The following is a 26,698-nucleotide window of genomic DNA, read 5'->3' on the forward strand; positions in this document are numbered from 1 at the left end:
GCCTTCCATCCTTCCGAGGTCGGTAAAATGAGTACCCAGCTTGCTTGCTGGGGGGTAAACGGTAATGACTGGGGAAGGCACTGGCAAACCACCCCGTATTGAGTCTGCCATGAAAACGCTGGAGGGCGTCACCCCAAGGGTCAGACATGACTCGGTGCTTGCACAGGGGATACCTTTACCTTTACCTTTTACCACAGACCAAGGGATGGATGTACCTGGGGGCCATTTTCTTCCATAGAGATCTACCCAACCCTACTGTTGGTGCCCTTCTTCAGAGGAGCAGCAGATGGCAACTGAGGACAGGGTCTTTATGGTGGTGTCACCCCTCTTAAGGAACGCTGTCCGTAACTTGTATGTTGTTTAAATCATTGGCTTGTTAAACAGACCCTTTTATTCTTTCATGCCTGTGGCAAATGATTGGTCTTGAGGCCAAAGGCCAAAGGTACGTAAGAGAAGGATAAAAAGGGGGAAATATAATAAATAAAGAAGCTTCCGATTATCTCTGCGACAAATATACGTAAAACTAGGAACTTATCACTTACTCGATGGTTTCCAGCCAGCCATAAATGTAGATATTGTCTTTTCTCTGATCAAAGAAGTTTAGCCATCTCTGCAGGTTTCATTATTTTTACCATTTATTATGGGTAACTAGAAATCAAGCCTGCTATATGCTGAATACAGCGGGCGCTACCATTGTTCCTGGGCGGGCCCCCCCTGGCACGGCGGCGCCCCCATCCCCTCCCCCCTGGGACCCCGGCCGCGGTGCGGGGGAAGGAGCAGGGTCCCTGCTCCTTTCCCAGGCGGAGAAGCCTCATTTTCCACACCCCTCCTGCCCCGGGCCCCAGGTTCCCAGCTGGGAAAGGAGCAGGGCCTCCATCATCCCGGACTCTGCCCACCCCCTTGCCCCTACTGCTTTATTTATACCGCTCCTACAGAGCAGTTACAGATAATAACCGTTCCATTTTTGAGTCTATGATAACCCTAGCTGTCTGCTTTATGTGAATCAGTGCAGGTGGCCCAGGGTAGGAGAACAGGAGGCATGAAGGATGCAAGCACAGCCAGGTTGGAAGGGCAGGGAAGGGGAACCTCATGAAGAGCTTGGGAAGGAAGACGTGGGATTTGCATTGCAAGTGGCTGCCGCTTCTTAAAAACAAAGAAATAAGGCGGAAGGAAAGATGGTATGAACAAGACAGAAAGAGAAGAAAAGCTGGCTTTTATACCTCACTTTTCACTGTTGAAAGGAGTCTCAAAGCAGCTGACAATCGCCTTCTCTTCCTTTCCTCACAACACATACCCTGTGAAGTAAGTGGGGCTAAGAGAGCTTTGGCAGAACTGCTTTGCGAGAACAGCACTATCAGGGCTGTGATGAGTCCAAGGTCACCCTTGTGGAGGCGCGGGGTATCAAACAAGATTAGAAGCCACTGCTCTTAACCACTGCATCACGCTGGCTCTCACATTTTAAACATTTTAACAAACAGACTGGTTTCAGGGGCACCATTATTTTCCCCTCCCCCCCCCCTGTGATGAGGAGAAGTCCAAATGCAGGGAAAGATTCATAGCAAGGTTAATTCTTAGATATATTAAAGATTTAATTGCATTCACGCAGTTGTAAGTATTTTGTTTTGCGTACCTTACAAGTGCCAGCTCTGGTTTGTGAAATACCTGGAGAATTGGGGGCTGGAGCCAGGAGTGGGCAGGATTTGACGTGGGGAGGGACCTCAGAGTCCACCCGATATGATACGATAACATTTATTGTATATAGCCAAAGGCCATTACAAAGCACAATTAAAACAACATGGTACAAATACGAATAAAACAATATTTCTCCAATATTGTGTACATAAATATATAAATGTGGGCTACTGAGTTACAACAAGAGAGGGAAAAATGGTGTATCAAGGTGGAATCCACCCTCCGAGGCACCCATGTTCTCCAGTGATGAGCCGCAAAACGGGAGGATCCCCAGGTCCCACCTGGAGCCTGGCATCCCTAATAGTTCCCTGGCCCAGATAGTCCAATCTTATCAGCTCTTGGAAGCTAAGCAGGGTAAGTCCTGGTCAGTATTTGCAAGGCAAATCACTGAGAAATACCACAGAACAGGCAATGGTCAACCCCGTGTTGAGCTCTCTTTCCCTGAAAACCCTAATGCAGGTTCTCTCAACCAGGGATTTGTGAAACTCTGGGGTTTCTTAACATCCCTGCATGGGTTTCCTGGGTAGGTAGGAATGGATTATTTATGTATTTTTAAAATGTGTTAATATTTTCTGGGTTACATGACCAAATATGGTCATGCTGACCTTCCCCCACTTCCCCAAATGGCCATTGATAAGCCTGGAGAGGGTGGGAAGGGGAGGGACCCCAGGTGGGCGTGTCCTCAGCTCTGCTTCCCAACTATATTCCGCACCATTGGGCCACTCCTGGAATTTCTCGAAGCCTGAAGGAAGTTTGAGAGGTTTCTTGGTGGTGAAAAAATTGAGAAAGGCTGCCCTAGAGGGGGACCACAGGTCAGCTGGGACTTGGTGGGGGAAAAACCCCCAAATAAACCAACCCAAATCCTTAGGATCACAAGTTTTATTTAAGAAACAACTTCATTCCTACAGCCATTTTTCCCCCATGGGGATCCAGCACACATTATATCATTCCTTCTCTTCCATTTTAGCCTTCAAACAATCCTACGAGGTGGATTAGACTGTGATTGAGTCCAGCTGGCCTAAGGCTACCAAGTAACCTTCCATGGCTGATAAGCGATTTGAACTGGGGTCTCCCATATTCTGATCTGATGCTCTAACCCAGCTCTTCTCAACATTTTTACTGTTAAGAGACCCCTGAAACAGTCTCCAGGCTTCGAGAAACCCCAGAAGTGGTACAATGGTGCAGAATGAGGTTGGGAAGCAGAGCTGTGGGTACGCCCACCCAGGGCCCCTCCCCTTCACACCCCCTTCAGGCCCATCATTGGCCATTTTGGGAGGCGGGTCAGGTTGACATGACCGTATACGGTCATATGACCTGATAATTGTTTAACAAATTTTAAAATATATATTAAAAATGAATTAACTCCCACCTGGTTGGGAAACCTTTCCAAACCATCAAGAAACCCAAGGGTTTCACAAAAAGGCGTACATGTTGTTTACGAAGGACATTTCTGCACATGCTAAATAATCCAGTTTGGACCCATTCCAGAAACCCATTTGCAAGTGGATTTTGCCATTTGATACAGGAAAATCCAGGTGCAGAGGGCATTGAGAGCATTTTGAAATCCAAAAAGGATGCTCCTCTCCTCTCCTCTCCTCTCCTCTCCTCTCCTCTCCTCTCCTCTCCTCTCCTCTCCTCTCCTCTCCTCTCCTCTCCTCTCCTCTCCTCTCCTCTCCTCTCCTCTCCTCTCCTCCCTAAGCCGTGTCCCAAGCTAGCTGTCACTCTTGGCTCAGAAGGCGAGGCTTATTCCAGCCCCACCCCCAGAAGGAAGATTCCAAGGCAGTTGCTACGAGCCAAGGGTCTCCATAGGGACCGTGAACACCAGAACTGTGGGGAAAGAATTAGCAGGGGGAGAGGAGGAGGAGGAGGAGGTCTCCCGGACTATCATCCACCTGTGTGGTCATCGTCCTAGAAGGGAAGAGGTTTCTTGCTGCTCAAGAGTGTGGGAAAAACAGAAACCTTCGTGGATGTGAATCTCTCCAGGTTTCCAGCCCTTCCCAAGTTTGCCCTGCTCTTGGCCAAGATGCCTCCAACCAGCACTCCCTGGTGGCTTCAGCTGAAGCTGTCCTACCGAGCCAGCAGCTCCGCCGCTACCTGCATCAGCTTCTTCCTCCTGTCCATCTCTCTTTTTAGTCCCTCTTGGATGGAGGTCATCACCCCAGAAACGAAAGACCCTGCTGGCCCCACAGAGGCAACGTGCACCCAACCGATCTGCATCCGGGCGAACAAGGACAGCGGTAATCATGCTCAGATCAGAGCCATGTTGCCTGGTCTTCTCTTTGCACCTCCCCTTCTCATCCTGGCACATCACGGTGTTGCCCCAGCCCCGGGGGCTTTGGTGCCTCCCTGATCATCTCGCATCTCTGGTGCATTACCTTTTGCAATGCATGCACTGCAGCCATGGGGCATGCGCCGCACCGAGATGCTGATTGTTTCGTGCTTGCGGTTCTTGCGTCTGCTCAACCAGGCCAGGGCAAAGCTTATAGAATCATAGAACCATGGAAGGGGCCATACAGGCCATCTAGTCCAACCCCCTGCTCAATGCAGGATCAGCCCAAAGCATCCGAAAGCATCCAAGAGAAGTGTGTATCCAACCTTTGCTTGAAGACTGCCAGTGAGGGGGAGCTCACCGCCTCCTTAGGCAGCCTATTCCACTGCTGAACTACTCTGACTGTGAAAGTTTTTTTCCTGATATCTAGCCTATATCGTTGTACTTGTAGTTTAAACCCATTACTGTGTGTCCTCTCCTCTGCAGCCAGCAGAAACAGCATCCTGCCCTCCTCCAAATGACCACCTTTCAAATACTTAAAGAGGGCTATCATGTCCCCTCTCAACCTCCTTTTCTCCAGGCTGAACATTCCCAAGTCCCTCAACCTATCTTCATAGGGCTTGGCCCCTTGGCCCCAGATCATCTTCGTCGCTCTCCCCTGTACCCTTTCAATTTTATCTACGTCCTTCTTGAAGTGAGGCCTCCAGAACTGCACACAGTACTCCAGGTGTGGTCTGACCAGTGCCATACACAATGGGACTATGACATCTTGTGATTTTGATGTGAATAAGCTTTTGGGCTTAAAACAAATCAAACTAATTTTTTTCTCCCAGCAGAGTTTACAAAAGCTGCACGGATCCTTCTGGTCCTGGCAACTGCCACGGGTTTCTTTGCCGCATTCTCCCTCTTTGTGTCTTGCCGCTGCATCAGACCCAATGGGAGAATATCCAACATGCTCGTCTCCGCAGTGGCCAGCTTCACTACAGGTAGGAGAGCATCCTTCCAAATTCACAAATCATGATACGACTCTCCATAGCAGGCATTCCCAACCAGGGGTCCTTGGGCCCCTGGAGATTCGCAGTGGGTCTGTGGCCTTTCCCCTCCCACCTGAATGGACTTGGCCACAAGCTAAGGAACTGGCCACCTCCACCCAGAGAGCTCAATAGGTAGGCCACAGGTATATGAATCAAAAGGGGGGGAGTTGGTTGAGGCATAGTAGGGGGGTTCAGGCTGCCTTCTCAGCTCCTGCCCTTCTTTCTAGCCTACATGAGGCAGAGCCACTGTAGCAGGAGTAAACGTGAGGGGAGGGAGTGAGAGGCGGGCAACGGGTGCGTGTTGTTATGTTACTTCTGGGGGTGTGGCAGAGAGGCGTGGCCAGCTGACATCACTTCAGGGGGGCCTTGAAGCCTGAAAATTTATTCCAGGGGTTCCTCCACAGTCAAAAGGCTGCTCTATAGGATCTCTTCGAGAGTGTGCTTTTTTGTAGTGTTTCACCAATGCACACACCGGTGATAAAACACTACAAAAAAGCACTCTGTAAGTGATCATATATTTATTTGATTGATTACCCACCACTCCCTGCAAGCTGGCTCATGGCGGGCTACAACATTTAAAACCCCACAATAAAATATAAACCATCCCCAGCTTAAAACCATTCAAAGTCTGATGACTGACTAACCCTCCCCCCACCCCCGTCTGTTCCACAATTCCCCCATCTGGCACCTCATGGGAGAAGATGTGATCGGAGGAGAGCCGGATGTCCCGGCCGAACTGAGAAGGGGCCCTCGATCTTATATAGATATCAACATGTATCAACATTCTTTTGGGCATGGACATTGGCGCACATCACATGTGCACTGACGACAGGGAGGGGAGAGCCATGATGGACCCCAAAATAGGGTTGCCATGTACTTTGCAGCTACCAGCAAGAGATGGGGAGAGCTTTCTGGGAGCAAGGAGGAGAATCTCAATTTTTTTACATCACCCGGAAGTAAAGTTGGAAAGTCGGGATCATGGGGGAGGGAAATCTCTCTACCTTTGGGCAAAACTCTATGGTAAAATTTGCTTAAAACCATAGAGTTTTGCCCTCATACCACAGTTTTGACCTCCTGATGACCCCAGCATGCTGATGTCACTTCCAGTTGGTGTCAGCAAGTCACATTAATACGAGTTGTTCTTCCTGTTTAAGGTTAGTTGGGTGGGGAGGTGGAGTCCAGAAAGTGAGGGACCCCCACCCCCACCGGTAGGCCTGGAAACCCAACCCCAAAAGGAATGCTACATGGCGCATGCCATCCAGCCTCCAAAATACTGCAGAACCATGGAAGATTCCTTTTGGCTTGGTTTTCGGGACTGCGTCTCAACTCAGGAAGCAGGCTGTGGAACTCCAGACCAGATTAAACCCAACCTGCAAGGCTATATCCAATTCCTTGGCTGGAGTGCATGACCCTTTGTTCTTGGCTTGCCACAGGCACATGTGGGTACGCCAGCATGGCCTTGTATACAGTCGACATTTCTTGGAGGGAGATGACCACAATCGGACACCTCCATTTCACATGGAGTTTCTGCCTCGCCTGGCTGGTGTTTTCTCTCTACTTCATGAATGGTGAGTTTTCAAACCCTTGGAGGCTGATTTTCCGGGGATGGGGAGGGGGGACAGGCATGGAGCCTCTGGCGACAGATACTGGGAACCATCAGGAGTGGCGAAGGGGAGGAAAGGTCTGAGTCACGGAGCATAATCCAGCAGGGAAGCCTCACATGTTTCCCCATATTTTCCAGGCACAGGAGAACTTCCAGCTCCCCTGACCATTAGTTGTTTCAATTGCTCTTTTTTGCTCATTCAGATATTTATGCCTTCTTCTGTGTTCTTCTATGTTCTGTGGGCAAGGCCTCTTATGGCATAGAGTGGTAAGGCAGCAGTCATGCAGTCTGAAGCTCTGCCCATGAGGCTGGGAGTTCGATCCCAGCAGCCGGCTCAAGGTTGACTCAGCCTTCCATCCTTCCGAGGTCGGTAAAATGAGTACCCAGCTTGTTGGGGAGTAAACGGTAATGACTGGGGAAGGGACTGGCAAACCACCCCATATTGAGTCTGCCATGAAAACGCAAAAGGGTGTCACCCTAAGGGTCAGACATGACCCGGTGCTTGCACAGGGGATACCTTTACCTTTATCTTGTTACCTGTGTTCTTAGCGTGAGCTGCTAGAACTAGAGTTCATCTTCAGGCCCATATTGGGGAGAAGGAGAATGTAGTCTTGGGCTGTATCAACAGAAACATCACATCTAAACCACAAAATGTCACAGTCCCACTGTGTACCCCACCTGGAGTCAGACCCCACCTGGAGTCCTGTGTGCAGTTCTAGAGGCCTCGCTTCAGAAAGGATGTGGAGAAAATGGAGAGGGTTCAGAGGAGACCGATGAGGATGATCCGGGGCCAGGGGTCCAAGCCCTAGGAGGAAAGGCTGAGGGACTTGGGAATGTTCAGCCTGGAGAAGAGAGGACATGATGGCTGTCTTTAAGTATTTGAAAGGTCGTCACTTTGAGGAGGGCAGGGAATGGTTCCTTTTGGCAGAAGAGGATAGGGCCCACAGTATTGGGATTAAACTACATAGAGAATGATATCAGCTAGATATCCAGGGGGGAAATTCACAGTCCGAGTAGCTCTGCAGTGGAATGGGCTGCCTCAGGAGGTGGTAAGTTTCCTCTCACTGGCAGTCTTGAGCGGCTGGACAGATCCTTCTCCTGGATGCAAACCGAGAGGGCAGCCAAATCCCTCACGTGGATGCGGTCCAGGTGGGATCTGGAGTTCTATGCAAGTCACATGCATGAAACTCCCGTTTTCTTTCTACAACAGCCCCGCCTGGTAGGTAGATTCCTAAGGCCAGTGTGGTAGATGGTGTGTGTGTGTCTGTGTGTGTTTTGCTCCATTTGCTTGCAACGCAACAAGAAACAAAGCCAAGTAAGTAAGTGGAGGCATTCAAAGAATGAAAATATAAGATCTTAAAAGCTTAAAAAACAGAGGAACGAAACCGCAGCACTTCCCTTTGGCTCCAAACCGAAAATTGAAAATCCTTAAATGTAGATTGGGGCACAGGGTGGAGTAGAACTTGGATCTTCCTTGATCATCAAACACACTGGCTTGGAACAAAGGGCTGGACTGATTTATCCCCTGCCCCCCCCCCCTTTCCTAACTCCCCAGGTTTCTTTAGCTTGGTGACGCATATCCTCTATCCAGTCACGGCTGTTGGATGGCATGGCAACCAGATCTTCATTGAAGAGCAAGAGCAGGAACTAGCCTCCGGGGACAACATGGCTGTCGGATCCCTAGTCCTCCCCCGTCAAGGGAACCCTACCAACCCGGGGAGCAACGCCTTCCTGGTTCCTTCCATCTGTATGAGTTCCACCCTCCTCTAAGTTCTCCTGCGTGGATCACGGGGTGGTATCAGAGCATGTATTTCGACTGCAACTTGGATGTAGCAGCCGGGTGTGTTTTCCTCTTCCCGCCTACCGCAGCTGGTCTGTCTGAATACAAAGACGCAACTCATTTGTTCCCAGAGCGGAAAGTGATGTTGTAGGCTCTGTCATTGTCTCTTTGCCCGCGCTCAGCCAAGGTGTGTCTGTGTTTGTTTTTAATTGCCCTTCAAAAATGGGAAGGACCCCATTTTGAACCCATGATGAGAGTAGGGTTCCTCACACTCTACCTTTGCTAGTAGATTTTTTTGGGGGGGGGGATGTCTGGGGAAGGTGAGGTTTGGGAAGGATAGGAGTTACTTCTGAGTGATATTTAGGCTGCCCCCATTCCAGTCTCTATGGTTCTCTCCACAGAGACCAGGGAAAATTCCTAGAGCGTCACCATGTAGGTCTTATTTCCCGCCCTGCTCTTGAGTTCCTCAGGGGTGGGGCGGATATTGGAGCTTCTGGCAAGTACTTTGCTTCCCTCTAGGGTGGCCTAGAGGAGAGTGTCCAAAACTAATCTATATCCTTGGGGATAAAATACCACTGTCATGACACCTTGAATGGTCCTTAAAATGGGCTTTTTGTTGTTGTCCAAGAACACTTAGTGTTGAACTAAGAGGTAAAATTGGACCAGGTTTGTTCACAAGCACAGATAGACAAGTTCCATTCAAAAAAATTGAGCTGGGGGTGGGGGGAGAGGGGATGAACCTTTGCTGCTAATCAGTTGGCTATTCTCCACCATCGTCAGTACGGGGAGACAGGCTTTTGCGGTCTGCATGGATTCACCTCTTACAGGAAGGCTCTCTTGCCTTTCTCTTGTGAAAAAGGCATCCGTTTTCCCTTCTAAAGATACAAATCAGACAATCAAGGCAGGGGGTGATTTCGAACGACAGCCCACAACAGATGGGGAGCATTTGTCATCAGAAAGCAGCTGTGCAATTCATTAAACAAAAGGAAACTAGAAATACGGCCCATTAGGATGAAGGGCTCACTAGCAAGTGAACGCAGGCCTGTCAGGTTGCTCTTTCTCTGGCAACGCTAGCAACGATTTCTCCTCTCTTGTAAGAATGATGCCCAAGGAAGTGTCCCCGAGGGCATTCCTTTTGGATCCTGTCTAGGAGTTCAACTTGGTGGCCTCTCAGCTTTCTGTTAAAGTCAGAACTCAGGAGTAACCCCTTTGCTACACCTCTCTGCTGTTTTTACCCATGGCCATCCGTTCGCTTGAGGCCTCCGGCCCAGGTTCTCTTATATTTTTTCACAGCCTTCCCAAATGTGATGTTTTGAGGTATTTTGAGAATCCCCAGTACTTATAATAAATGTGTGCCGTGTTTTCCGTAACTGAGTTTTCATCATTTCTTTCCTCCCCACCCCCATTTTGGTAACTGATGACCATCAATATCAAAGATGGATAATTTTTCCAGAATGGGAACTGTGCGTGTTATTTATTCATTTCCCTCACTTATGCTCACTTGCCAACCCTTTTTCTCCTTTGTGGGGACCCAAAGAGTCTCCCAAAGTTTGCTCTTCCTCCATTTTATCTTCACAAATCCCTGTGAGGTAGGGCTAGGCTGAGATGCCATGTTTTCTTTTGTCTGGCCAACTTGGCTTGTTTCTGATCGGTATGATTAGTTGATATTCATTCTTTTGTTTGGTTGGTTTAACGGTTTAGGCTGTAAGCTGCCACAAAGAAACCTGGTTGTAGTCTGCACGGGGCTTTTGACCTGCTCCCAGATCGACTAAATCCCTTCCGTCTACACTGAATTCGATTTCCATTTGGATTTGAACGCCTTAAATTTTCCCTCTGCAACATGCATGATTGATTCGTGGTGACCCTACCTTTTCCCCACGATATCCTGGAATGGATATAAGCCTCATTTTTTCAAAAACTGCCATGAGTAAATGTGCAGATTTTTGCTTGTTTTTTAAACAAGAACAGAAAGGTGTTTATTGGTCCATGTGCTTTCTCCCCCCCCCCCCCCAAATGTTGGGAGACTCACAAGTCACGTGCATTCCTGGTATGGGGTTGGATTCCCTAAAAAAAAAAATGAAAAAAGTCTCATAAAGTTTTAGTCCAGTGGCACCTTTAAGACCAACAATGTTTTAAGCAAGGTGTGAGCTTTCATGCGAATGCACACTTCCTGAGACAATGATATGGAAGTCACTAGACAAATATATAAGGACAGAGTAAATGAGCAGAAAATTAGTAAACAGCATCATGAAAATACCAAACAAGCTGAGTTTTTAAGATACAGAAGAAGACTTGGTTTTATACCCCGCTTTTCACTGCCCAAAGAAGTCTCGAAGCAGCTTCCAATCACCTTCCCTTCCTCTCCCTGCAACAGACACCCTGTGAGGGAGGTGGGGCTGAGAGAGCCCTGACAGGACTGCTCTGTGAGAACAGCTGTAACAGGAGCAAGATTGGCCCCAGGTCGCCCAGCTGGCTGCCTGTGGAGGAGGAGCGGGGAATCAAACCTGGCTCTCCAGATCAGAAGCCACCACTCTTAACCACAACACCAAATTATGAACTAAATAGTCCTTTGGATTCAACTCCAGTTCAAAAGCATAGTAGAGCAAAGCCGAATGGGGAATTATGTGTCCCTGCAGGGCTACCATAAGTGAAGGGAGAGGAGCCAAGCCTCGAAGGCCCAGATCTCCCCATATACACAGGCCAGCCCCTTTGCACCCCACTGAAGTCCCTATGTTAGATCCAAAAACCATAGAATCATAGTTGGAAGGGGTCTCCAGGGTCATCTAATCCAACCCCCTACACAATACAGGAACTCACAAGTACCTGCCCACCCACAGTAACCACGATTTCATGCCCAAGTGATCTCTCTCACCAACAATCTCCAGAATCCAGCCTGGCCTGGAGGGAATTTACCGACCATCCCACACTGATGATCAGCAGTTCCCTCATTTTGGACCACAAGGGTCACAAGAGACAAACACTGGCACACCCCTCCCTCCCCACCCACTCACAATCTGCCTAAGGTCATAAAATCAGCATTTCTGTCAGATGACTATCTAGCCTCTGCTTTAAAACTTCCAAAGGAGGAGAACCCACCACCTCCTGAGGAAGCCTGTTCCACTGAGGAACCACTCTAACAGTCAGGAACTTATTCCGGATGTTTCGCTGAAAATTCTTTTGAATTAATTTCACCCCATTGGTCCTGATCTGACCCTCGAGGACAACAGAAAACAACTCTGCTCCATCTTCTCTGTGACAGCCCTTCAAGTACTTGAAGATGGCTATCATATCACCTCTTAGTCATCTTCCAGGACACTGGGAGTTCATTTGACCCCAGCATGATGGTACGAGATTCCCTAAAACTGAACCGAAGAAACCCACAACCAACCACAACTTATATACGCAAGCCCCACAATAGATCTTCCTGCCAGTGCATGCTATGGGTCAGTTGTCCTTTAATTGGTCAATTTTAGTGTAGCCCTATAATCCTGACTGGGACCTCTCTCTTGGTACTTGGCAGAACTGCAGACACAACACCTTCCCTTCTTCAAAACACCCCCGATATCCAGGGAATCTGCAACTCTATTTCTATCCATCACGGAATTCTGGAAGCACAAAAGTTCTGCCCAGAGCCAGGGCAAAGGGCATCTCCTGCTTGGAGCAGCTGAATTGTGTGACGAGCATGATGACAACTTTTTAAAAGGCAGATTCAGAGGGGTAGCCGTGTCTGAAGAATCGTGCCTGCACACGAATGCCATGCCTGGAATAAATTGTTCTTGGTCTTAAAGGTTCCATTAGACTCCAGTTTTGTTGAACTTTTTGAAAAGATCGCTGTGGTCCGGTGCACCCCAACAGCAGAAGAACTTTAGCAAGGAAAAGCTGGTCTCATCTCCACGTCAGCCCACGGGCCAGGCTGCTGTGAGCAGCGCAAGAGCAGAGCGGGGAGAAGAAAGACGACTGCCTCTTCGGTGGGAGCAGGAAGTGGGCCAGGCTGCCTGAGCAGGCAGAGGGGGGTTGGCCACAGAAATGTCTGTTTCACACCCCCGCCCTCAGCTGTGAGAAGCTACAGCAGAGTTATGGGGAGAGGGGGGGTGGGCAGGAAGGAAAGAGAATCCGGCCTGAAAAAGGAGAGGAGAGAAGGACCGTTCGGAGGGGAAGGCCAGCAGTCTCACTGACTCCTCTGGTCAAGTCCCAGGTTCTTTGCTTCTTCTGTAGGACTTCCTGCCCAGGATCAATCATCGCCAACTGAGGATTCCCTTCTGAAAGGCGATTCAGGTAAGGAGGGAAACACCTTGGTCCTCTATAACAGGGCTAGTCAACCTGTGGTCCTCCAGATGTCCATGGACTACAATTCCCATGAGCCCCTGCCATCGTTTGCTGGCAGGGGCTCATGGCAATTGTAGTCCATGGACATCTGGAGGACCACAGGCTGACTACCCCTGCTCTATAACCCTTAGTAGAAGAGATGACAGATTGGGAGAGAATTCTGAAAATGCCTTCAGCACTCGCCAGTAGAAAGCCCTTTTCATGCCTAGCACAGGTAGAACCCAAAGTCAAACTTAGCTAGGATATAAGGTGACCAGATTTTAACATTGGTAAAGTGGGACACCATTGACCGGGGGGGTTCTTGATTAAAAATTTGGTCTACATGGAGCAACAAAAAGTTTCATAGAACGCCTAGAATGCAAAAATAGTATTGTAATATATATATGTATTTAATTTCAACATAAGTACAATTTGCCAGGTACCCCCAGATGTCCCTCCAAAAGTGGGACAATCTGGTCGCCTTACTAGGATAGAAAGACCCCTGGAAAACCTTCCTCTTTCTTTAACAGGAATGGGGAAAGAGGCAACTTCAGCATCTTCGGTCTCAGGTTGGTATAGTATAGTGCAGGGGTAGTCAAACTGCGGCCCTCCAGATGTCCATAGACTACAATTCCCAGGAGCCCCTGCCAGCAAAAGCTGGCAGGGACTCCTGGGAATTGTAGTCCATGGACATCTGGAGGGCCACAGTTTGACTACCCCTGGTGTGGTTAGAGCAGGGGTCTCCAATGTGGTGCCCACTGAAATCCTTTTCTAGAGCCCACAAAAATGGGTGGGGCTAGGCATGGCTTTTGCTCAGCAATGTTTCTGATTGGACATTGGGGGTTTGATTGGCTGTGCAGCTGTTTTAAAAGACACAGCTTTGGCAGCAGCTGCCAGCACAGGAATCTCCTTTTTGTGAGGGAATTGTCTGGGGATCAGTCACAGTAGCAGGGAATCTCTAGGCCCTACCTGGAGGTTGGCAACCCTAGCGATGGCCTTGGAAAAACGACTGAAATGTCATCCATCAATATTTATTTACGGTCATTCAGACTAAAATTCATATACATGCAATTAAAAACTAAGACAATTAAAAAGAGGGAAAAAACACAGTAATAACGGTATAAAATTTTTAAAAGCTCTGACGACATAAAAACTGGTGTCTCAGCGGGATTTAAAGCAGCCATTTGCTCCAGGGAAATGGATCCCTTTAGTCTGGGGATCAATTGTAATTCTGGAAGATCTCCAAACTCTGCCCAGAAGTTGCCAACTCTGCCCTCCCCAGCAGTTGCCAACTTCCAGGTGTGTCCTGGCATTCTCCTGGTATCTCCAGACGACAGGGATCACTTCCCCAGGAGAAAATGGCCGCTTCAGGGGGGGGGGGGAGAGTCTGTAGCAGCAAAAACCTGACTTGGCTTTCTGCGAGCTCCAGCCCCAACCCCCAGGAATTTCCCAACCTGGACTGAGGCTGAGGACAGTCCCCCGTCTTTCAAGGAAAGGCCTCTTTTTTTGGTGTGCATGACAGGAGGGGGGAGAATGGAGTTTTAGGCTGAGGGTTTCTATTGACGTCATGGAGACCTCAGAGGTGAGAGAGAGCTTCAGGAAGTGGCTTGAGGCGAAGCGCACGCAGCTATTCCGTGAATGGCTGTGGCCACTGGGCCCCCGTCGTGTCTCCCGCCAGAAGGAGCTGGTGCACTTAGATTGGTGCCCCTGGCTTTCAAACAGCATCCTGGATAACCGTTTGGGCTTCAAAAACAGCAGCTTTTAAGAACATCTCGTTCAGCATCCCGACTCACCCAGCGGCCAACCGGTTTCCCTGCAGAGCAAACGGACAAGGCATAGAGCTCAAGGTAGGGAGGCCACATTCGGGGTGGGACTTGGGCAGTCCCAAGAATTACAGCTCATCTCCAGGCTATGGAGGACTATGTTCCGGCGTCGTTCCCCTGGAGAAAATGGATGCTGATTGAGGTCCCAAGGTCATCATGAAGAAGAAGAAGAAGAAGAAGAAGAAGAAGAAGAAGAAGAAGAAGAAGAAGAGTTGATTCTTATACGAACAACCCTCTTACAATCCCTTTTCAGTGTCCTTTAGTGTTCATTTGCAAGTGGGTTTTGCTATTTCACAAAAAGTGGATTGAAAGTGGATTGAAAGTTCACTATTCAATGTCTTTTTTCCCCCATTTTATCCTCACAACCACCCTGTAGAGTAGATTATGCTGAGAAAGTGTGAATGGCCCAAGGTCAAACAGCAAGCTTTCTTGTTGGGAGTGGGTGACGGAATTTGAACCTGGGTCTTCTAGATGCTACTTCAACACTGTAACCACTATGCTATGTGTCTGGATCCCTGGATTTAATCCTTCATGATCTAGGAAGACCCACCTTTCACTGTAACACGGGACTGGGTCATTTTTAATATTAAATAAAAACATTCACTTCCTTGTAAGATTTAGGGACTTATATCTCTAAGCAATATGGGACAGCAGGATTTTAATGCTGAGACTCTAATGTCCACAAGCCAATATTTAGCCATTTAAGAAGCCCCACTTTTGGATTCAGTATCTCAGCTCTTGGAGTGGGGGCCAGAGGGCAGATCCCCAAAGTTGCTGATGGATGCAAAGGATGCTAGTCCCCAGGTGGGACCTGGAGATCCCCTGGTTTTACTGCTCATCTCCAGGTGACAGAGATTCCTTGCCCTGCAGAAAATAGCTGCTTTGGAAGGTGAATTCCATAGCTTTGTTGTTGTTGTTGGATTTATTGACCGCTTTTCCCAGAGAGACAAAGTTCAGAACAATAATACAATCCCCAATTAAAACCCCCATAAAATGGCAGAAAAATACAAAAACCCTATAGCAGAAATAGTAATACTCTATCTTAACACCTTCCTCTAGCAGCCAGGATGGCTGGGAGATGGGTGTGATAACCAGCCATGCCAATGGGCCAGTGTGGAAGCCTATCTTCCAGGGGAGCCCCATCTGATCTTCTACTCCTTGGCAGTTCCTCCCAGACCCAATCCCACCCAATCCAGCCTCCACCCCCAAAGTGTCCAGGTCTTTCCCAACCCAGAGCTGACAAACCTAGACAGAGCCCAGTATTAAGCTATTGAGCGTGTGTGGCTTAAAGAAAAGCTAGGGGGGGATGATCTTGCCTCTTGGTTTTTAAATAAAAAATGACACTGGCTGGGCCATTTTTTAAAACTGAGCCGGTGGCAGTATTTCAGCCATTCATTGGTCGAAATCCAGAGCAGAGGAAAGTCAAGGTTCTTTCCCAGCATGCTTTGCTTGAAGTGGGCGGGGAGGCAAGCTCTCACGCAGGGGCAGTCACGTTTCAATTCATTTAGGAATTTATATTCCGCTTTATCTTTGGAAACTCAGGGCGGATTACGCTAATATAAAATACACGTAAATTACAAAAATGTAGAATAACATTTAAATTAACCAGTATTAGATTTTAAAATTAAACATTAAAACCCAGGATTACGTATTACACATTAAAGTTGACCATAATTTTGTCTCTCATATGGGGCAAAAGGGGGAGGGGTCATATGAGGCAGATGAAGGTTTTAGCTCTGATCTGTTTCTACGAAATGGCTGACTCCCACAGCCAGAGACTTGGCGGGAATTAGAATTAGAATGGCAGGGCGTGAAAAGGGTGTGACAGGTGATGACCACCAAATTTCTTCAGCTTCTATTTCCCACCCGTCTGCCCTTTCCCCAAAAGACGAGGAAGTGTCCGTGTTCGTATTTTTAAAGAAAAAGATAAAACATTTGGAAAGTTGAAGAAAAGGATTGTGTCTAACAAATCATCGCATTCAAAAATTGCTGTACGCTGATATATATATAAAAGACAAGCAAAAAAGCAAAAGAATTCTCCCATCTTTGCCTCTTCATAACTGTAACATTAACTAATAGTTAACAAGTTAATGATAACTATACTTGCTTCAAATATTTTACAACTCGTCCATTTTACCGTGTCATTAATTTTCATCATTACTATTGATTCTATGTGAAACATATTATCATATATTAAACATTTATTATATATTTATTATATATATTAACATTAACAATGATCCAAACAGAAAGTTCACCATATATAACATAATAAAGGGGGAGGGGAATTTAAATAAAAATTCTTATTATTCAATTACCTGTTCTTTATAAATTTATAAAGGTAGGAGGCAGGAGGGACCTGGCCATCTTGCTACATTGGGAGTTATATGGATTAGGAGGAAAAGACTCACTCTGAGTACGTTGGGACCTGATAACACATGCACCATTCATTTATAGTGATAATTGCTTTAATCATTTAATGCTTTTGTTTTATGAGCCAACCCCTTCTGGAGAAGTGACATAACACAGGGCCCTTCTGCCTTCTCATTTTTTCACTTGCTTTGTATGTGTGTGTGTTTTTTTCTTTTCTGCATGTGTTTGGTCCCTCTAGTGGCCAATTCAATCTTACTTCTCTGTGTGCCCAGCATTAAACAAAACAGCCATTTAACTCTGCAAGGAGATCACAGAATCACAGAAACAGAGAGTTGGAAGTGATCTCCAGGGTCATCTAGTCCAACCCTCCTGCAGAATACAGGAAATTCAAAACTACCTGCCCACCCATAGTGACTTCCAGTTCCATGTCCAGATGATGCCCCCCCCCCCAAGAAAACCAGAATCCCTGGCCAATTGGCCAGGAGGAAATTTGCCTCCTGATGCCAAATTGGTGATCGTCATTTCCCTGGGAATGCAAGAAAGGGCCACAAGAGTCAATCCCTTCTGCCCACCCACTGCCTAAGCTCACAACAATCTGCCTAAATTCTGATATGCCGAACATACAGCAATGTAAGACCAAATTGACCACTAGAGGGAGCAAAACATGGGCAGAACAGCAATAGAGACACACAACTGATAAAAACAAGATTGCGGAAGAGTCCACCTTTTCTAAATAAAGACGGGTCTGTTTGTAGCCGGATTGGCATTTCTTGGTTGTCACCTCTGGGTATTCACCCCCTCCCCTTTGTGCATTGAGTCCCATGCTCTCGCTCATGAAACTCCATTCTCTCTGGTCTCAGGCAAGAAGCCCATCCAACAGAAACATCTGGACCATTACAAGATGCTGGCCTGCAGAATCCTCAACCTGCTGGTGGCCTGTGTGAGCCTTGCCTGTCTGCTGATGGCGCTTGTGACTGACTACTGGCTAGTGGCCTATGGAGCAAAAGATATAGCCCACAGTGGCCTCTGGAAGACTTGCCGTGGGGGACACTGCTTTGCCCCATTAATGCCTGATGGTAAGGAGCACAATGGAGGGATCTCAAACTTAGCCACGGAATCCCAACATGTAGCTCCAATAGACCAGGGATGGCTGATCTGTGGCTCTCCAGATGTCCATGGACTACAGTTCCCATTAACTCCTGGCAGTCCACGGACATCTGGAGAGCCACAGATTGTCCACACCTGGTACAGACCCTTCTGAGTAAGCTTCCCAAGCCGTGAGCTGGATAGCCCAAGCTCACTTGATTTCATCAGATCTCAGAAGATTAGTTAGTACTTGGATAGGAGAGCTTCAGGGAAATTGGAGGTTGCTGTCGGCAGGAAGGAAATGGCCAACCACCTCTGTTCATCTCTTGCCTTGAAACCCCTACAGCAGGCTTTCTCAGGCAAGGTTTCATGAACCCCGGGGTTCCTTGATGGCCCTGGAAGGGGCCCCCGAATGGGTGTGAGCGAATTAATTAAAAAAAACCCTGTGTGATAGGACCATATATGGTCATGTTAACCTGCCCCTCTCCTCCCAAAATGGCCACTGAGGGGCCTGGAGGGGGTGGGAAGGGGGAAGAGCCCCAGGTGGGCATATCCACAGCTCTGTTTCCCAACCATATTCTGCACGATCGCACCACTTCTGGGGTTTCTTGAAGCCTAAAGAACATCTTAGAGGTTTCTCAATGGTAAAAAAGTTGAGGAAGGCTGCCCTACAGGGTCACTATGACTTGATACCACTTTCCACCATGAAGTTACTTGTCTGGGCAAATGTTCACATACCTACTATTCATTTTAAGATCTTATAAATTGTTCTTCATTAGTATTTATTTTCATATATGAACATCAAAATATGTAATAACAAACTGCACCACAATCTGGAGACTTAAATCTGCCATGGCAAAGCTGGGATCAGAAGAGCAGGGGGAATCACTCTTTCCAAAATTCCTGTGGATCTCTGCTTGCATCTTCCTGTTTTCTAAGCTTGTGCTTCGTTTGATCACTAGCTTTCTATTTACAAAATATGGGGTTGGATCCAAACTGAAAATTCAGTTAATGGAAGGAGAGAAGGAAGTTCCGCCACTTTCCACTTCTGTCTGTAGATGCCCCATTTGCCTCTATGCCATTCTGATGCGTTCCCAGTTCTCCCCCAGGAGAATTATTTCAGTCAACTGCAGAAGGAGGCAAGGAGGCAGGAAAGTTCTGCTCCACTGATGGAAGCACCTTCCACTGACCAAGTAGTTTTTTAAAAAAAATATGGATAAAGGAGGCAGAGGATCTGGATCTGGAGGCAGAGGAACCAAATTGTATGATCCATATAGTAAAACATAATTCTACATTAGCTGTCAACTTCTGTTCCTGGTGGCTAGCTCAGTCTCCCTCATGAAAGGGCCAGATCCATATTGGCATGAGTATTAATATCCATATGGGTAGCATTCCTGACATGTAGAAAGGAAATTAAACATTGATTCACCTGGCTGGCAGGCATCAGGAGCCCCATTTTCATGCACAGACCTTTCTTTATAAAAGTTGCTTGGTTGATCAACCAGCGTGGCACCCAATTTTATTTTTGAAGTCTATTTGGTTCCGGTGTGTTCCTTCATTAAGAAACGGGGAGGGGGGGCGTGTCTGTTAACCTTTAGTAGCCATTTGCTTTGTTTGCAGATTACATTGTGGCCACGCGCGTGTTCCTGATCTTGGCCTCCCTGGCAGCTTTCGCACTCACGGTTTCTATCATTGCCCTGTTCACACGACACACCATCTACAATGTACGGGGATCCTTCATCGCTTCCATGTCGGCCTTCTCAGCTGGTAGGCTGGCAAACTGCATGGCTATGGATGGTGTGAGGTGGAATGCGTGGGGTGGTGCCCCCCCCCAGGAGTATGGAGCTGTTCCTTAGGTTGCCAATCTCCAGGTAGGGAATGGAGACCTCCCACAATCACAATTGAACCACGGATGGAGGACATCAGTGTTTCAAAAGCAAAGTCCTCCCCTGCCATAAGAAACAGATGGAGACAGAAATAATACAGCAACAGAGCTTCTCGTACGCTCCTCAGGCACAGGCAACTCGAATCCGCCTTCCCTGCCAGTGATCCGAGGATGAAGAGGTGTTCCTGCGTGATTTTGGGGCTTGAATTAACGTCTTGTCTGTGTCTTCTTTGCAGGACTCTGCACGCTCATCGCCGTGGCCGTGTACACGGCAGAATCCTGGGAGAACAAAGATTCCAGCATCCAGCGCACTTACGAGTGGTCCTTCTACCTCGCGTGGGCAACCTTCCCCATGCTTCTGCTGGCCGGTGAGCTCAGGGGTCAAAGGGTGTGGCGGGAAGAAGGCTCAAGAGCTGGGATCTGAAGAAGGAAAGGTCCTATTGCAGACAGGAGGGGTTTAAGGATTCACGGGGCCCATAACACCAGAGCCAGTTTAAGGTGGGGGAGTACAATTCTGGTGGGAGCAGCCAGCCTGGGGGTAGAGGGGTTCCCACAGTGGAAAGGGGTGTCACTCTGAGCATCCATGGGGGGAAGGTGCTGTGAGGGGGCCGCCAGAAGCACAGGGCCTGTAGCATGTGCTGCACAGATAAAGCAGCCCTGATTGTGGTCCTTGTTGACTTTTGCATTGACAAGGGACTCAAACTCCTTCTCAGGTCTGTTTGCTAGTTCTTGTATCTGTATGCTTCTTTGCAGCAATTTACAGATCTTGATTCTGGTCTTAATCCAGTCTCAGCCATTATCTGCTATGCATCTTCACTCCCGCCAGCCCTTTCTGGCAATTAAATCTCTCTCTATCTGTATGGAATGGTCAGGAATATTCTGATTCCCTCTATCTGATGAAGTGCGCATGCACACCAACGCTTATACCCAGGATGAAACTTGGTGGGTCTTAAGCGGGCCACTGAACTCAAACGTTGTCCTGCTTCCTCAGACTAACACAATGACCCACCTAAGTCTATCTGCGGCCCTTATTTTATTTATTCCTTATATTTATATACCCCCTCCCCTTGCGGCTCTGGGCACACAGGAAACAAGAAGGTAAGTTCATTATAATTCAGAGTAAGCACTCACTCTGGCTCTAACTTCAGGCACTCACCTTACCTTTCTCTCCCCCCCCCCTTCCTGGCAGGTGCGTTGAGCCTTCTTCTGCACCTACGCTCCCCCGCTTCCAGCTACGAGAGAGTGTGAGAGCCCGGAACTGCAGAAGCAAAGAGGAGAAACTTACAACGGAGACATTCCCCCAAACCAAAATTGTAGTCCATGAACATTTGGAGGACCACAGGCTGACTACCCCTGCTCTAGATGTTCATGGACTACAATTCCTATGACCCCCCTGCCAGCATTTGCTGGCAGGGAGCTCATGGGAATTGTAGTCCACGAACATCTGGACGACGACAAGTTGACTACCCCTGCTGTAGATCTCCTGGAATTACAACTGATCTCCCCGTCGCAGAGATCAGTGCCTCTGGAGAAAATGGCTGCTTCAGAGGATGGTCTCTGCCCATTCTCTTGTTTTGAGGACAGTAGGTAGATTAGAGTGAGAAACTAGGCGCCTAAGAAACTAGGCTGACCCATGAATTTATGAGACCATGACACACAATCCTGACTGTGTATGGGGAACTGATAGCTTTGGAATCAGCTTTGCAAAAGCAAGTCATTCTAGCAAGTGTCAGGATCACTGCTTGTTCCTGCCATGAATTGACATGAGAATCTCCATGTTTGTTTGCTTTGCCTTTTTTGCCTTTCTGTTCCTGGGGCCCCATGTAACCAAGGCCCATATATTATGCTTGCATGCCTGAAATCGAAACTATTCTGCTGCATCCTGCTATCTCAGGGAGCTGTGAATTATTTGTCTTTTGAACCTCCCGGCTGGGTCTGCCTTTTGTAACCATAACATCTTATCTTGTCCGGAGGCACCAAGGACGTGCGAGAAGTAACACTAGGGTTTATGGCACCTGGCGCCTCATCCCCCCCTCCCCTGGGAACTCTCAAGTTTTGGGCGGGAGAACACTATTGATAAGAGGAGGCAAATGTGAACTCAGGCAGATTTGACTTTCTTAGCTTAGGTGTATGAAGTAACTTCTCAATAAACGCTTTCTTTAGTAAAGAAGCTTGTTGTGAGTTCTTGCAACGCTTGACAGCAAGGCCTTTGGTTATGCTGTATATTTGTCGGAGATCTTCACCATGCTGTTTACTAATTTACCGCTAATTTACTCTCTCCTTATATCTGTCTTGGGGTGATTCCTGTTTCATTGTCTGAGGAAGTCTGCATGCAAACAAAAGCCCATGCCATGAATAAAACTTTGTTGTGTCTTAAAGGTGCCCCTGGACTCAAGTTTTGTTCAAAAATTTGTCCTGACACTCAGAGGGCATGTGACTTTGTCAGGGTCACACTCACAAACAGAAATTCACTTCCCTACCGCCCTTCCATTTCCCCCCTTACCTAATGGCTTCCCAACCAACTTACCTCCAAGCAAGCAAGCAAACATGCACACACACACACACACACACACACACAAACACAGACAGAGATTTACTGCCCTCTCCCCTCCCATTTCCCCCCTTACCTAATGGCTTCCCAACTTCCCGCCCTCCAAGCAAGCAAACACATGCATATGTGTGCACACACACTCACTTCCCCCCTTCTGCTTACCTGCTGTCTTTATCACCATGGGTCACACACACACGCATGCGAGCATGCACACAAGTATAAGCACACGAGTACGCACTCACTTACTCCCTTCCCCCCCAGCCCCTACTTCTTATCTGCTCCTCTGCCACTGCTTCTGCCCCTGCAGGTCACACAGAGGCTGCCTCGGCCCTGGGGCTTGTGTGTTCTCTATCTCAGCCTTGGGGGTGAGGCAGCTAGTGCCTCAGCCTTGGGGGAGGTCATCCACTGCCTCGGCCCCTATGAGTTGTGCAGGGGCTGCCCAGGCCCCAGAGGCTTGTGCGGCCACTGGCTGGGTCCTCCATCTTCTGGCTCATTTTGTGGTTGGGACAACAGATGTCACATCCATCTCCATTTCCAGTTGACGAGGCATGCCAGAAGATTTGTTCCACATCAACAAAAGCAAGTTGGGATCCTCATGCTTTCTAACAGGAAAGCTTAAAAAAAAAGAGAGAGCTATTAAAATCATTCTCCACCTTCCTCGGCAATGATAGAGACAGAGATTCAAAACAAGAGTCTGGATTATAAAAGAGATAGTGCTACAGTCCAACAACATGTTGCCAGCGGCTCTCTTAGAAATTCCTGAAGGTTTAAGGGCGGGGCTTGGGGAGGGCAGGGGAGAGACTCTAAAGCAGGGGTAGTCAAACTGCGGCCCTCCAGATGTCCATGAACTACAATTCCCATGAGCCCCCTGCCAGCATTCGCTGGCAGGGGGCTCATGGGAATTGTAGTCCATGGACATCTGGAGGGCCGCAGTTTGACTACCCCTGCTCTAAAGCAAGCGTTCTCAACCAGGGTATCCTCTCTCCATTATCGGTAATGGAACATCCTGTCAAGTCACAGCCCAATTTTTATAATAATAATAATAATAATAATAATAATAATAATAATAATAATAAATTTATTCTTATAATCCATCCTTCCCATCTGAAATTACAAACCTTTGGTTACAATAAATTGTAATAAACAATAAAACATTAATCAAAGAAATTGTAATTTAGGTCTACCCGAAGGAGGCTCAAAGCCCTGATATCACTGAAGAAGAAGAATTGGTTCTTATATGCTGCTTTTCTCTATCTGAAGGAGTCTCAAAGTGGCTTTCATTTGCCTTCCCTTTCCTCTCCCCACAACAGACACCCTGTGAGGTGGGTGAGGCTGAGAGAGCTCTAATATTATTGAAGAAGAGAACTGGTTCTTATATGCTGCTTTTCTCTACCTGAAGGAGTCTCAAAGCGGCTTACAGTCGCCTTCCCATTCCTCTCCCCACAACAGACACCCTGTGAGGTGGGTGATGCGGAAAGAGCCCTGATATTACTGCTCAATCAGACCAGCTTTATTGGTGCTGTGGCGAGCCCAAGGTCACCCAGCTGGCTGCATGTGGGGAGTGCGGATTCAAACCCTGCTTACCAGATTAGAAGTCCATACTCCTAAGCACTACACCAAGGTGGCTCTCTAAGAAAAATAAATTAGAAAAAAAATCTCACTACAGTTATACAGAAAATCTAAATATGAATGACACAAAACAGCAAACACACTCGCTATTCACTTCTACAAGGAATTACATAACATATCTGTCACAGACATATTTTTGACACACATACCACATAATAAGTCCCATAAAAAGGAGCACAATCTTCTAACTTCCAGGTCTCCACACTGTGTCTGCTGAATCCTCAAATGCAATCTAGGAAACTCCTGGCCAGGACAACCGGTAGATACGAGGAAAAACTCCCCAACAAATACTGGGCCTTCCTGTTTCGCACATGCTTTATCCAGGGGATTATCATATCAAATCATCCGATTCTGTGAACTCTTCTCCAAACAATCCTGATCGAAAAAAAGGCCATTTACTTCATGTAAATAATTGGTCGGAAAACTTTCTCTCTGAGCAAAAAGACTCCAGCTATTTGCAACCAGCTGCTGCTCCAAAAAAGAGATTTCTTACACTCTCCCCTGTAGCGATTTTCAGGGTATGAGTTATCAAGAGTCAAATATCAGGCAAAGAGACTGGAATCTCCCTGTTTCATTTGAGGCAGCATCAAGAAGAAGAAGAAGAAGAAGAAGAAGAAGAAGAAGAAGAAGTAGAAGACTTGGTTCTTATATGCCGCTTTCCCCTACCTAAAGGAGGCTCAAAGCGGCTTACAGTCACCTTTCCATTCCTCTCCCCACAACAGACACCCTGTGGGGTGGGTGAGGCTGAGAGAGCCCTGATATCACTGCCCAGTCAGAACAGCTTTATCAGTGCTGTGGCGAGCCCTAGGTCACCCAGCTGGTTGCATGTGGGGGAGGGCAGAATCGAACCTGGCATGCCAGATTAGAAGTCCGCACTCCTAACCACTACACCAAACTGGCTCTACCAGGGCAGGGGCTCATGGGAATTGTAGTCCCTGGACCTCTGGAGAGCCACAGTTTGGCCACCCCTCAGCTATGCAAAGGAAGTCCTCAGCGTGCAACACATTCAAGGGACAGGAGCCTTTGTCTCCATCAGGGGAACTCAAACAACCTATCCAGCCCAGCCGCCAATACATTCTTGATACTCACTTTGGAAGGTGCTGTTGTACACATTTAAAAATTGGTAAGTGTCTGTGTGTGTGTGTGGGGGGGGGGGATTGGCTTTTTAAAAAAATTGCAAACATTTGCAAATGTTACTGGTGAACAATCAGCTTTTATTACAGTCTATAAAAACATCATTTACAATCCAAAGATGTTAAACTGGCCTCAACCAGGGCCAGGGCCTTTCCAGTCATGGCTCCAGCCGGGTGGAGATCAGGGCACTGCAGGACCTTGGACAGCTCTGCATGGCACTCAAGACTTGTTCCACCAAGCCTATGGTTGAGGCCAGAGATAACCCCGGAACTCTGGCCTCCCTGGTCAAAACATCAGCCCAACTATCATCAGACTAATAAATATCCCTCTCACTAGAAGAGAGGCAGCGGCCTTGGAATGGTTTATTTTAAGCTAATTGCAAATCAATGATTTTGATGTTTGTGATGATAGCGTTTGTATTGAGTTATTTCCTGGTTTATATATATGTTACCCATGTCGAGCCTCCGGGGAAGACTAGGTTACAAATAAATGTATTATTATTATTATTATCATTATCATTATCATCATCATCATTATTATTATTATCATCATCATTATTATTCAATTAATGATTTGATTTATATACTGCCCACAGGGCATTGTATTGCAGTAATATAAATTAATTACACATCCATAAACAATAAACATTGAAAAATAAAGAGCCACTGAAATCTGTCAATGCATCTCCGTGCAATTTCTTTCTGGCGTAGTCTATAAGGGCTATTCTCTGTGGAAAATTTCCCTTGGGGGGACAATTTGATGTTATTAGGTCACTGGCCCCAACTAAAAGCTTATTGAAAGAGCTCTGCCTTGCTGGCCCTGTGGAACTGTGTCATTTTTAATGGGACCAGGATCTCCTAGGGGAGCTCATTCCACCAAGTAGGAGACAGGACTGGAAACGTCCTGGCCCTGGTTGAAGCAAGACATGCTTCCTCAAGGCCAGAGTCTACCAACCGGTTGGAATCTACAGAATGTAGAGCTCTTTGGTCCCTTAGGTACGCCTGGCTCAGACCATGAATGGCCTTCATGATGAAAACCATAAACTTGATCCGGAATTCAACCGGAAGCCAGGGTAGCTGCTGAAGGATAGGTTGAATGTGGGCCCTCCAAGAAGTTCCTGTGAAGACCCAGGCAGCTGCACTCTGGACCTTTTGTAATTTCTGGGTCAGGGATAAGGGTAGGCCCACATCAAGTTAGTTACAGAAGTCTAGCCTAGAGGTGACTGTTGCATGGGTCACTGCGGTTAAGTGTTCCCGGGCCAGGTAGGGCTCTAGTAGCTTACCTTGGCAAAGATGGAAGAATGCCAGATGTGCTTCTCTTGTGACCTCTGCCTCCAGCATGGGAGGCATAGAAGACCACACCCAAATTCCTGGCAATGTGAAGAGCTGTTAGCTGAACACCATCGAGAGAGGGGAGGTGCACTTGCTCACTTGGCCCTTCTCTACCCAGCCTCATGACCTCTGTCTTCGAAGAGTTCAGATGACTCTGCTTGATCTATCTCATCACTGCTTCCAGGAAGCTGGTAAATGACTCT

The 26,698-nt window shown here is 47.5% G+C and overlaps 2 protein-coding genes across 3 annotated transcripts; both read left to right on the plus strand.

The window, feature by feature from the left end:
* The first annotated feature begins 4,841 nt into the window (after positions 1-4,841).
* On the plus strand, positions 4,842-8,415 carry LOC143838997 (uncharacterized). The gene is made up of 3 exons (XM_077340890.1): positions 4,842-4,947; positions 6,429-6,563; positions 8,154-8,415. Exons 1-3 carry the CDS (start codon positions 4,914-4,916, stop codon positions 8,366-8,368), a joined length of 384 nt encoding a protein of 127 aa, XP_077197005.1. The 5' UTR covers positions 4,842-4,913; the 3' UTR covers positions 8,369-8,415.
* A 4,075-nt stretch (positions 8,416-12,490) lies between these two features.
* LOC143838998 (protein NKG7-like) lies at positions 12,491-22,163 on the plus strand. Of its 2 annotated transcripts, none has more exons than XM_077340893.1 (5): positions 12,491-12,653; positions 17,740-17,955; positions 19,586-19,732; positions 20,087-20,218; positions 21,040-22,163. In XM_077340893.1, the coding sequence occupies exons 2-5, from the start codon at positions 17,781-17,783 to the stop codon at positions 21,096-21,098; spliced, it is 513 nt and encodes a 170-aa protein (XP_077197008.1). In that variant the 5' UTR covers positions 12,491-12,653; positions 17,740-17,780; the 3' UTR covers positions 21,099-22,163. The 2 variants fall into 2 exon arrangements, with proteins under 2 accessions (XP_077197008.1, XP_077197007.1); XM_077340892.1 differs by lacking the exon at positions 12,491-12,653 and adding an exon at positions 14,382-14,530.
* The last annotated feature ends 4,535 nt before the right edge of the window (positions 22,164-26,698 follow it).

The sequence above is a fragment of the Paroedura picta genome, chromosome 5, assembly GCF_049243985.1.
Source record: "Paroedura picta isolate Pp20150507F chromosome 5, Ppicta_v3.0, whole genome shotgun sequence".
NCBI lineage: Eukaryota > Metazoa > Chordata > Lepidosauria > Squamata > Gekkonidae > Paroedura > Paroedura picta.

Bases quoted from the DNA above. Each gene is read 5' to 3' on its own strand.
- LOC143838997 (XM_077340890.1), top strand. From the start codon at position 4,914: ATGCTCGTCTCCGCAGTGGCCAGCTTCACTACAG. The intron at 4,948-6,428 runs GTAGGAGAGCAT...GGCTTGCCACAG, and splicing joins AGTGGCCAGCTTCACTACAG to GCACATGTGGGTACGCCAGC. The intron at 6,564-8,153 runs GTGAGTTTTCAA...CTAACTCCCCAG, and splicing joins TTCTCTCTACTTCATGAATG to GTTTCTTTAGCTTGGTGACG.
- LOC143838998 (XM_077340893.1), top strand. From the start codon at position 17,781: ATGCTGGCCTGCAGAATCCTCAACCTGCTGGTGGCCTGTGTGAGCCTT. The intron at 17,956-19,585 runs GTAAGGAGCACA...CTTTGTTTGCAG, and splicing joins TGCCCCATTAATGCCTGATG to ATTACATTGTGGCCACGCGC. The intron at 19,733-20,086 runs GTAGGCTGGCAA...TCTTCTTTGCAG, and splicing joins CATGTCGGCCTTCTCAGCTG to GACTCTGCACGCTCATCGCC.